Source organism: Poecilia reticulata, linkage group LG16 (genome assembly GCF_000633615.1).
Source record: "Poecilia reticulata strain Guanapo linkage group LG16, Guppy_female_1.0+MT, whole genome shotgun sequence".
Taxonomy (NCBI): domain Eukaryota; kingdom Metazoa; phylum Chordata; class Actinopteri; order Cyprinodontiformes; family Poeciliidae; genus Poecilia; species Poecilia reticulata.
The window spans coordinates 26970552-26982488 of NC_024346.1; the positions used below are offsets into that span (position 1 = coordinate 26970552).

General features: G+C 42.1%; 1 protein-coding gene across 1 annotated transcript; it reads left to right on the forward strand.

Annotated features, from left to right (window-relative positions):
• Positions 1–2176: 2176 nt before the first annotated feature.
• On the forward strand, positions 2177–10407 carry gdf6a (growth differentiation factor 6a). Its single transcript, XM_008431939.2, has 2 exons — positions 2177–3140; positions 8644–10407. Exons 1-2 carry the CDS (start codon positions 2774–2776, stop codon positions 9531–9533), a joined length of 1257 nt encoding a protein of 418 aa, XP_008430161.1. The 5' UTR covers positions 2177–2773; the 3' UTR covers positions 9534–10407.
• The last annotated feature ends 1530 nt before the right edge of the window (positions 10408–11937 follow it).

The following is an 11937-nucleotide window of genomic DNA, read 5'->3' on the forward strand; positions in this document are numbered from 1 at the left end:
GACCAGGGCCAGAGAGTCTCCATAAAACAAAACAAAGCATAAAAAGAAGTATAACGTATTGAAATGAAAGAAAATATTATTATGTTATTATTATTTATGAAGAAGAATCTTAATTTTTAAAGTAAGCTATTATACAGTGCATTTTCATGTTTTGAAATATGATTTATATATATTTAAAGAGTGTCATTACAAATAAGTGTCAAATTGATTTATTGTTTAAGTAATAAGCTTTCAAAAACCCCATCTTTTTCTTCTCAAAGGTGGGTTTGTGGCAAGGTACACCTACCCCCCAAAATCTCAAAAACCATTAGACATAACGGGCTGAAATTTTTCTGCTTTTTTTCTGGTAAGATACTTAATAGAAAAATGCATTTAGAGTACTAAAAATCCAAAGAAAAAAATTGACTGCCGGTATCTATTCCGAGTCCCCGCCTCCCGGTTCTCCCTCTGAGTCCCCGCCTCCCAGAACCCCTTCCGAGCGCTCTGCCAGCCCTCCAGAAAGTTCTGCCCGCCCCTTGCGCCGAAGTCGTCATGACACTTACTGAATCAGCAGTGGTCTTCTTTCTCCATGACTCCATTGGTATCACAGTTTGGTTTGTCGTGACCAAACTGCTGTAGAGTGTTTAAACTCTACAGAAGTGGTGCCCAAAGTCGGTCCTCGAGGCCCGGCATCCTGCATGTTTTAGTTCTGTCCATGGTGGTAGAAACAACCTACCACCAGGGCTGTGCCGCTGCAACCTGCAGCACAGTTCTCTCAACCTTAAAGAAAAACCTCGCAAACAATAGTGTCTCTGCAAAAAGTTCAGAAATCTCCCCATTAAACTGAGCCACAAGCCTTCTTACAATAGTCAAATGCATGATGCTTTGTGTTGTGGCATTCATCCAACAATTGAAAAACAAGTTGGAAAATTTACAAAAGTACATGGCTGGGTGAAGATTGACATCCATGTGGACGAAATCATCCGTGTCATTCTGATCTCCATCAGATTTTTTTTCTTCTGAAGACGATTCCTCTGATGAAGAAAACTGATAGACTTCTCCAAAATGTGCCCACATACATTTGTGCTTCCAGAATGAACTTCCTCATCCTTAGAGGAAGCATCCAGCTCTTATATATATATATATATATTTTTTTTTTTCTCCTTGTGCTGCTATTGCTGCCTACACAGATGAACCAGGCCTGTTAAAAACAACCAATCAGAGCCAGGAGGAGGATCTTAGTGCTGTCAGTAATCCTTGTGCTGATAAATGTGCTAATGGCAGAGAAACAACTCACCTTTACAGATAAACTGTCTGTACGACATTATTGGTTGCTATGCTAACTTAGCCTTAGCTTTCACAACAGGCTCTGCTAACATGGAGAAGCTGTATCATAGCAGACAGCCACTATGGGGGCAGTGGAGGTAAGCAGCACGCACATGGAGGTGAATGACAGCGCTTGGATACGTCATATCTGATTTCAACAACAGTATTGTAGACAATGACTGATGTTGATCAAATGAATGGCTGTAACAGAACTGCTAAACTTCCAAAGGCCTTGTGATGCGTTATAAATATTCCATAAGCATCACAGTGTAATAAATACAATATATTGTCATTTTCTATAATTTCGCTTTAGAAAAGCTCAAAATCGTTTAACCTCCCCAGATCACTTGACGCACCGTTTAGCTTCAATCGTGAGCTTCTCGGTCCATAAAGCCTTCTTGTAATAGATTATGTCAACCACTAGATGTCGCCAGAGTCCTTCCATGTGTGCTTGATGCATTTAAACGACTATCAAGCCCGTAGGTATTTTTTAAGTTGAAATGTGTTTTGTTTACGGGTTAGTTGATGACATTTCTGTGGGTTTGTTAATGTGTTGAGGGAAAATAAATTTTGGCTGAAATGGGATCTGTTTTTATTATTATTATTATTATTATTATTATTATTATTATTATTATTATTATTATTATTATTGTTATTATTTGTTTATTGTTGGTTTGGTTTGTTGTTGTTTTCTTTTTTTATGCATTCGACCATTTCTACCAGCGAGTAAACAAACTGAGAGGTCAGAAACTTTTGCGCTTCAGAAGCGTCTCCTCTTCATGCTGAACCTCAGTCTGTACTTGCGTGTAAAAAAAATCTTATCAGATCAGATGAGGTTGGGATTGGGAGACTTTGCGATAAGTCTGGACTCTGTGCGGACTTGCACTTTGGTTCTGCGGGATTGCAGACATGCCTCTGCTGATAAGACATGTGCTTTCAGTTTAAAGCTCAGAGCGGATAAGTTCGGTTTTGGAATAAGAATTACTTTCTTCGTCACGATATTTAAGAGTGTGTTTTTGTTTGTTTGTTTGTTTTCCCTTCTTTCTTTTTTTTCTTTTTGCTACAGATTAGATTACATGTTGACGCGATGACTCCCGACTTGTTTACTCCTCTGAGTCCTGTCTGTGTCACCTCTGGCGGTCCGCCGGCTGCAGCCGCGGCTCCGTGGAGCTCTGTGACATGAAGATTGTTTAGGAAGCCCTGCATTTGAGCCACCATGTGGGCGTGTTTCTCTCAGGCCCAGCAGTCTCTCCGCTCTTGTGTGGAGTTCAGAGCGAGGAAAACGCATTTCTTCTGCTGCGACCGCAGAGCGCAAAAGGTGGGAGCTCTCCGACTCTGACGCGCACATAATCATCTCCCACCCCGGGGCTCCAGGCGCTTCACTTCAATAACAAGAGGGAGATTTACGAAAAGGAAAAAGGAAAAAAAAGAAAGAAAAAGAAGAACTCATCATCATCATCATCTAGCCATGGACGCATCTCGGTTCGCTGCGGTACATCTGGGCCTGCTCCTCGTTTTGTTTGGGAATGTACCGTGTTTCCAGTCTGCTGCTATCATCTCCCCCTCTGCGCCGAAGAGGAACAGGGAAGCCAGGACCTCTCATCCGCACGGACAAAGGTCACCCAGGCTCTTCAGAGACATCATCGCCTCCTCGCACCCCGCAGCAGGACACCACAAAGACGGAGAGGTCCCAAAGGACGCCGTGGTGCCGCACGAGTACATGCTCTCCATATACAGGACGTATTCGGCGGCCGAGAAACTCGGACTAAACGCGAGCTTCTTCCGCTCCTCAAAGTCTGCCAACACCATAACGAGTTTTGTGGACAAAGGAACAGGTTGGGTTTTTCTCTCTCTTTTTTTTCCCGTGTCTGCTCTGATATACCGTCTTCTTGGAACGGGTTAGAGTAGGGTCAAGATCTTTTTACGCACACTCTAGATGAAGCAAAAACAAAACAAACAAAAAAATTATACGGACGCATTTTACGCGCTCAAAATCTAATCAAATGTTTTTGAATTTTTAGACAATGCACAAGAGCTTCAGATTTTTTTCGGTTCATGTGAAAACAGGCGATTATTTGCCACTTCTTGTCTCCTTTCTTTCAGACGATCAGCTCTGATTTAAATCCTCGTCCTCTGACTCTGTGAAAACCACAAGTTTTTGCAGAGAGAGGAACCGAACCGGTTGGATTCAGAGCGTCTGCGCAGCCCACCGATCTGATAGTATAATCACTGAACATGCTAGAAACCAAAGAATGGGGGGCTGGGGGGACTTCTGCAAAGTATTAAATCACCGGCTTTAGCTCTTCAGATTTTACGCACGGTGTAAAGCAAACAAAAGCACATTTACGCGCTCAGATAGTGTGAAATCTTGATATATTTTTCATGAATTATGCTAAGGCTGCACTTTTTTTAATTTCTCAACTTTTTTTGAAAGAGAACAGAGTTTAATTGGTTTTAAATGAACACTACAGTGAACTAATAATGGACTCTCTCTCTCTCTCTAAACGAGCGCAGTAAGTCACTGTCAGCCTAGAATCTAACATGTGGAAAGGTTCATGTCTCCCTCGTCGCTTCCTTCAATTTTCCTCCTCTAACAAACCTTCAAACGGAGCCCAGCCCCCTCACCCCACACCGCAGCCATCACTTATTAAAACGTCCAATCTGTTGCCATTATGGTGCCCAGTAGAAGGCCAGCTTGTGCCAACAAAGGGGGTCCTGAGGGGCCCAGGGCTGGGGCGGAGGGGGGCATGGGGCCGCAGAACGGGTCGGTGTGAGCAGCAGGTGTTTGAGTCAGTTATACATGTGTAACCAAGTGATAGGAGCAGCCTGCGAGAGCAAACACAGTCCGATCAACACAAACGCGCACGTACGCGCGCGCGCACACACAGACACACACAAACACTTTGCAAGGACAGGAGTTAATCTTTGAGGGAGAAATAAAAAGTAAGTCTTTGGCAGTCCCGGTGCGCCGCAGGCTGCAAAACATCCCAACATCTTGATGCTACATGTGAGAGTGAATACTTTTATATATAAAAAAATGAATTTTGATTTGTTTCGACACTGTATTGACTATGTTTTGTGCAGTCCAGACAGTTTAGAGATTTTGATGCCGCTTCCGACAGAGCTGTTCCAACTGAAGGATTTCCAACTGGGTGCCAGAACTGAAAACCTTGGCGTTGCACACTTTCATTTTAAGTCTCTGTGTGTATATGTGAGGAGGTGGCCCACGAATGAAGGCTAAATCAATAAATGTATTTATCGTGGGGGCCCCCTTTCGCCCCCCATTAGCTACGCAGCTGATTTTAAACTTGATTTGCGCGTAAAAAAGATCTGATGGACGTTGTTGGTTTCTGGCAGTGGGACTTGGTTTGATTTATTTTTTAGGAGGAGTTGGGGGTGTGTGCTGGTTAAGGAGAGGATTTGGGGGGTTGGAGGGTTGGACGTGTCAGGCTCTCTCTTGTGATTTTGATGTGATGTGTCAGTGGCTCTGACCCCGAGCTGGACCCTTCTGAGGGGCAGCTTGGCATCGGAACGGCTGACTGCAGTGTTTGAACTCGGTGATCTAATTGAGTGTTCATGTCATAACATATCAAACACTGTCTATTCTCCCGTAATGACCCGGCCCGGCCACGGTGGGCAGATCCCCGAGAAAAGAGAAGAAAATGAAAAAGAGAAGAAGAAAGAAAGAAAGAAAAAGGGGAAAATTAGAGCGCTTCCTCCTCTGTGAAGTGGTTTGGATTTTTTTTTTCTCCCTTCTTGTTTTACTGCGGAACCTCCCTTTGCGAGCACCACTTTAATTACGGAAACTTAAGTTTTGCAGCTCGAGCGCCTTTGGTTGCTTTTTGGTGTTGCTCTCAGCCCCCTCACCCGCTTCCCCACCACCACCACCTCTCTCAAACCTCCCTCTAACCCTCCACTAAGCGTTGCGCTGCATTCTAACCTGCAGCATGAACCTGGGCTGAGCTGGGACACGGTTTGAAATCGCAGCAGTGTCACATTTTGGAGGAAAACAACCTGTGCGCCTTTTGCGCGTCATTTTACGCACGCAGGAGCAGATTTTTATTTATTTATTTATTTATTTATTTATTTTTTAAACTGAGAAATCCATGTCTCCGTTTGCTTTAGAAAAAAAAATTATAAGTGGTAACTCATATATTAAATCGATAAATCTGAGTAAGAGAGGGAACACTTTCTAATAATCGATCATTTAAAAGTCTGAGAGGGGGAAAAAAAAGGCAGCTCTTGAGATTTAACCAACAAGATTTAGCTGAAGGATACAGCAGGATGCTTCAAGTGACCAAGCAAATAAAGCAAAAAAAAAAAAAAAAAAAGGTTTTAAAAATCAAACAAGACTGACAACTTAAATAACGCAATCACTCACTCAGTCGATCACTGAGTCGTTCCGCGCTGGCGCACTCGTTTTCAGCGGAATGTTGTCGTTGGCAAGCCGGAATGAAATGGAAGAGGGGAAGTGTTTTAATGAGGAGGATGGGAGCTGAGAACTGTTAATTATTTGGCAAACTTGTATTCGATTTGTTTGAGTGCTTATAAAAGTACCAAAAAAAAAAGTAACGCGAACCAGACGGAGGGAGAGAAGGAAAAAAAAGTTACTGAAAGGAGGCAGAAGGTTTCAATCTTCTTTTTACTGTCTGACTCGGCGGGCTTCACGGGACGGAATCTGACAGCCAGATTTATTTGGAAAAACTCTCTTTAAAGGTGCTCTCACAAACGATGTGACGTGGATGTCGCGACGTAGAAACATGTCAGTTTAAGTTAAGACAACGTTCAAATAAACAAATAGAGACAACCTGTCATTTAGAGGGGAGAAAAACAGACAAATTAAGACGAATTCGACTAAATAAATCACACTCTGCAGATGAACGTTTCGGGAGAAAATTGGCGGAAATGTTAAAATAAAAGGGATGATTTCTCTAATACGGTTTTTCTTCTGGGGAAAACCGAAAACAATGTTTTGTTCGAAATGTTATGCTCGAACTGTTTCCTGTTTGTGCTAAATGCTTCTCAGTCTCTCTCTCTGGTTTACATCCCATTCTCATTGGTTCGCTTTGATGAAACATGTTCAGGCCTCTGGGGAGGAGAATAATGTAATAATTGTGCATTGTTGAGCTGAGTATGCAGTTGGTAGCTTTTGCTACGTCGTGCCTAACAGGACCACACGAAACCCCTTTTCCTAAAATCTGTGTCTTAAAAAATATATTTTTCTTTTTTAATTTACAACTTTTTAAAAATGGTATTCCCCTTTTGGATATTCTGGTTGCTGTTTATATGCCAAATGTTTCTAGGACAGGGTTTTAAAAAATTGTTTTATTTCTTCTCCGCTACAAAGGTCGACATTATTAATCGACCTGTCAGCGCGTAAAACTTAATCACACACTGGTTAATGAAGGTGTTAGAAATAAATAAATAGGTGTAACAAATTGAGAGGGGAAAAAGTTGCTGGATTCGATTTCAATCCGTGTTTATGAGTAGAAATAATGGAAGTCTAACATCTAAAAGACAACTTAATCAAAAAATCTTATTCGAATAATTGGTCATTTCCAAATCAATTTTTTGTTGTTTTGTTTTGTCAGAGCCTTTTCTGTTACTCAGGTCTAAAATGTCTGCGATTAATATCAACAATAATAAAACCTGTAAATCTGTTACATTGTAACATAACTAAGATGGTTCATTTGCTGTCAGCATGACTTTAGCATTAGCTTTGTTGCTAGTTAACAAGTTAGTTTTTGCCAACAAGTAGGCAAAGATTAAATATTGCTCAATCTTTGCCTCAATCTATGCAAATATTAAATATTGCTTAAGATGTAATAAATTCAGTCATATTACAATCCATGCAAACATCTCAGCTGAACACTTCAGAGAACGAGAGCTGTGCACAAATTTTTAGCAAAAAATAAATGACGAAAGAAATAAAATAAAGAAATGGTTGTTACCAACAGCAATGTTAGCGCTGCTAAAATGTAGCTAATATTGAGCCTATCATTTACAAATTAATATGCTTAATTTCATTTCAATATTTTTGTATTGCCTGTTTGATACTATCTGAAGCTTCTTTTTTTTTTACAGAGCAACACGATAGCAAATCAGATTTTAACGCTGAACTGGTTCATGACAAATCAGACAAATTGCAATCTTTAAGTTTCAATCTTGATAAAACCATTAAAATCATATCCGCCTCACAGTCACCTGACAGATTACAGCAGCGGACTGAACCAACATGCTCAGTTAAATTCCGGTAAAGTTTGTGATTAAAATAAAATGGTAAATACTGCTGGATGTTAACCATTATTAAGCATCACGTTTACAAGCTACACTATAAGATTTTTTAAAATAATTTCATTGACAAATATTTCACTTTTCTTTTGTGTGATTTAGTAACATGTTGGGCGTTAGTACTAGCAACGTTTTAACTACATCTCTTTTTTTCTCAATAACAAATATGAATCTTTCTGTAGTTTTATTCTTACCGTCATTTATAACACAGCCCTGCCGGACGGGTCACTGTGAGCGGTTTTCTAGAGCAACATGTTCCCCATAAAATCAGGAGCAAAAAAATATTTATTTAAGGGGCTTTAATATTTTTAACATGTGCCACCTGGAATTAAAAAGATCGATTGTTTTTCATCGCTAATAATATTTTTTTGCAGTTTCCACAAATTCTGATTTCTAACGCAACTCTTCATCCAGACACGCTGTTTTTTGTTTTTTTTTTTTATTAAAAGTGGCACGCCATTAAAAATAAATAAATAAATAATAATAATAATAATAATCAGATGTATCGGCGTGTGGTGTTTTTTCTTAAAAAAAAAAAAAAAAACCAGGAGCAACCTGACAAATGCGCAAGATTTATGCGATAAAGTCATTCCTTTCTTTCATCTTTTTTTCCCCCTTTTTCCACGAAGGAAAAATGTTAAGGCAGCACTACGAGGCGTTAACGGGCATCTTAATTACATCATTATCGGATAAATTTATTATGAGGGCGGATGTGGATTAGAAATTAGACGGGGACATTAATCATACTTCTGTAGCGGCCATCCGTTGGGGTTTCGCCTTTCTTCTCCGAACAGCTTGTCAGCTGCAGTTTGTGTGAGGCGGGCTCATGGTGGACGTTTGACAAACAAGAAAGAGAGAGAGAGAGAGAGAGAGAGAGAGAGAGAGAGAGAGAGAGAGAGAGAGAGAGAGAGAGAGAGAGAGAGAAGGCCTCTGTGGGAGAATGTGACCCCCCCTAACACAAACACATACACACACACCACCTCTCTCTGAACACTGTACACTCTAAGTGAATCTGACTGCAATTATTTTCTTCTTTTCTCCTTGCAGACAATCTTTTGCACTCTCCTCTGAGAAGACAGAAGTATCTGTTTGATGTCTCAACCCTGTCAGAGAAAGAGGAGCTGGTCGGAGCCGAATTAAGGATATTTAGGAAAGCTTTGGGGGCCCCTCAGGCGGCGGGGCCCTTCCACCTCCAGCTCTACCCGTGCCGCTCCGACAAGCCGCTGGACTCCAGGTCTCTGGACGCCGCGGACTCCGCAGAGACCGGCGGCTGGGAGGTTCTGGACGTGTGGAACGCGTTTCAGATGCAGCGCCAGCACAGGAGCCAGCTCTGCTTCCAGCTCCGGGCCGTGCACGGCAAGTCCGACGCCGAGGTGGACTTGAGGCGGCTGGGCCTGGACAGGAGCGGCCGCGGGCAGCAGGAGAAGGCCATCCTGGTGGCCTACACCCGCTCCAGGAAGAGGGAGAACCTGTTCAACGAGATGAAGGAGAAGATCAAGTCGCGGCGGTCGGCCGAGGAGAAGCCGGCGAGGGCCGAGGGGCTGGGCGAGGGCCCCCCGCGGCGGCGGAGGAGGACGGCGCCGAACAACCGGCACGGGAAGCGGCACGGGAAGAAGTCCAAGTACAGGTGCAGCAAAAAGGCCCTGCACGTGAACTTCAAGGAGCTGGGCTGGGACGACTGGATCATCGCCCCGCTGGGCTACGAGGCCTACCACTGCGAGGGCGTGTGCGACTTCCCGCTGCGCTCGCACCTGGAGCCCACCAACCACGCCATCATCCAGACCCTCATGAACTCCATGGACCCCAACAGCACCCCGCCCAGCTGCTGCGTGCCCACCAAGCTCAGCCCCATCAGCATCTTGTTCACGGACTCAGGCAACAACGTGGTGTACAAGCAGTACGAGGAGATGGTGGTGGAGCAGTGCGGCTGCAGGTAGCGGCGTGTTGGTGTGATAAATAAAGCAACGGAGGAAAAACAAAAAGACAGATTTTGTTCAAGCCGAAGTGCTGCCGGCTCCGTGGACGTGAACAGATCAGCTCCTCACAGGGTCCGGAGTGTTTTAATCCAAATGACGGGATGCGCTCACAGGAAGCCCCCCTCCACCTCCACCCTACTTCAGTTTTATTTATTCAAACTGATTAACACTAAAAGCGTCCAGCACATTTATTCTCATCCACACAGAGACCTTAAAAAAGCCGTGTCAGGCGGAATGTCCAGGAGGTTTTGGCGCAAAGTAGCGAATAGACACAGTGCGCGCTCTGCATGGCTGCGGACCAGAAAGGAGCCTGTTTATCTGGGAGCGCCGCGCTTGATCGGAACGTTTTGGGGTCGTTCTTCCACCCCCTACACACACATACACACACACTCCCTAACTGGAGACATTAAGGCTCGGGACAGAGCATGCTTTCACCAAATAAATGAATAAATGAAAATAAAAGAGAGAGAAAAAAGAAATCAGTGAACACATGAGGTGAATGTCTAATGTACCAAACACAGAAACGTGGATCTGTATGTGAGGAGATAAAGATGGTGGTGGTGATGCCTTCAAGAGATTTTCTTTTTTCTTTTTTTTTTTTTTGCCTTAAAAGGACCCAGATTAGATCTGTGCCTCTCATGGGACCTGATGCATGGAAATCGATTTTTTTATTTTATTTTATTTTTATTTTTAATATTTTTGAAAAGCACACATAACTGGGGCGGATTTTTTTTTTTCGCTTAAAAGTCTGCATCTTTACGCAATGCACTTCCACGACTTCCTGCGCCATGCACGGACAAGTGGTTCAGCGAGAGAGAGAGGAGAGAAAAGAAAAATAAAAGACTCGCCAATCGAGACTATATTTAAATGCACATTAGCTTTGAATGCACTGCTGTTCATTATTTTTTTTCCTGTCTTTGTCTCTGAGCTGTAAATATTTTGTACAGTCGAAAGAAAAAACAAACTTTACAAAGTGCTGCGAATGAAGAGACGCTCGAAAGGCGTTTCTTTGTAAATGTAAAAAAAAACTGCACTCAAATCGGTAAAAAACAAAATGTCTATTCTATAATTATTTTATTATTTGTGATGTACAAAGTTCCATGATAATCATATATTTCTTACGTCGTAAAAAAAAAGAGTAATTTAAGGTGTCTTCGATATTTTTGCAGAGGGTGGAAAGTACTATTATTAATATCTATCTACCTCAATATTGCATATAGGATCTGAGTTTGAGGTGCATTCAGTTAAAGTGTAAAGAGCTTTTACAATGATATATATATGAGATCATTTATATAACATATATTACTGGATACTACTCCACACCATTACTGTACAAATAAAATTCCAAACAAAGTCTGGAATTTCTGGTGAGTTCTGCCTTTTTGTGTTTATTTCACTCGGTTGATGTTCGGAAATTTGGACATTTAATGAATGTCTTAAAAAAACGTGTTCACATTTTGTCACAATGCGACCACACACTTCATTGTTTTTTTGGGGTTTTTTGGGTGGGTGGTTATGAGACAGACCGACACAAAGCAAAGCCGCAAATGAAATTAGTGCGTGTTTTCTCGCATATTTCACAAATGATAAAACTGAAAAGTTTGGCATCGAGCCCCAGATGAGTCGGTACCCACGTAGAATGACTTTTGCAGCCGGAAGTTGTTTGGGATATGTTTCGCCCGGCTTCATAACATCTAAGGCCCATTGTTTTCTGAAAGCTCCTCGGTTAGTTTGGATGCAGATTCTTCATGGGATTTCGGTTTGCATCGATGTTGGGGGGATTATAAATAGTGGCAGGGGTTTATGTTAATTGTTAGAGAAAGGGCGGGAGGTGGGGGCCACGAGCACAGTCTAACAACAACATAATTTATCTGTAAATTGTGCATTGAACAAGTTTTCTATCGCTTTCATGCGTGTGAAGTTAACAGCTAAATCTCACTTTTTCCTTAAGATGTTTTTGCGCTTGAATGAGGTGGATTTGATCGAAATAGATGCATTTTGCAAAACTGCAATGGAAACACTTGTTTCGCACCCGGGTGTAACTAGAGGTGCGCGATTCTGGGAGTTTTGGCATCGATCCAATACCAAGTAAATGCAGGGCCAGTACCGCTTTAACAATATGGCGATACGTGACAAGAAAATACTTTAGAGGGCTGACAAACCACAATGCAACAAAATAAACACTCCACAACAAATAAACAGTTTTAAACTTATTCTGTTTTTCAAGTTGAACAATACAAGAAAGTAATACAAAGAATAAGGAATGCATTCCCTTCAGTGCACTTCTGGCTTTAAACAAAATAAAATCAATAAGTGAAAATTAAATTAAGAAAGAAAACGTGCTTCCCTGTTTGGCTGACGCCGC

Excerpts from the sequence above, each read along its gene's own strand:
- gdf6a (XM_008431939.2), top strand. The coding sequence starts at position 2,774 with ATGGACGCATCTCGGTTCGCTGCGGTACATCTGGGCCTGCTCCTCGTT. Across the intron at positions 3,141-8,643 it reads TTTTGTGGACAAAGGAACAG|ACAATCTTTTGCACTCTCCT; the intron begins GTTGGGTTTTTC and ends TTCTCCTTGCAG.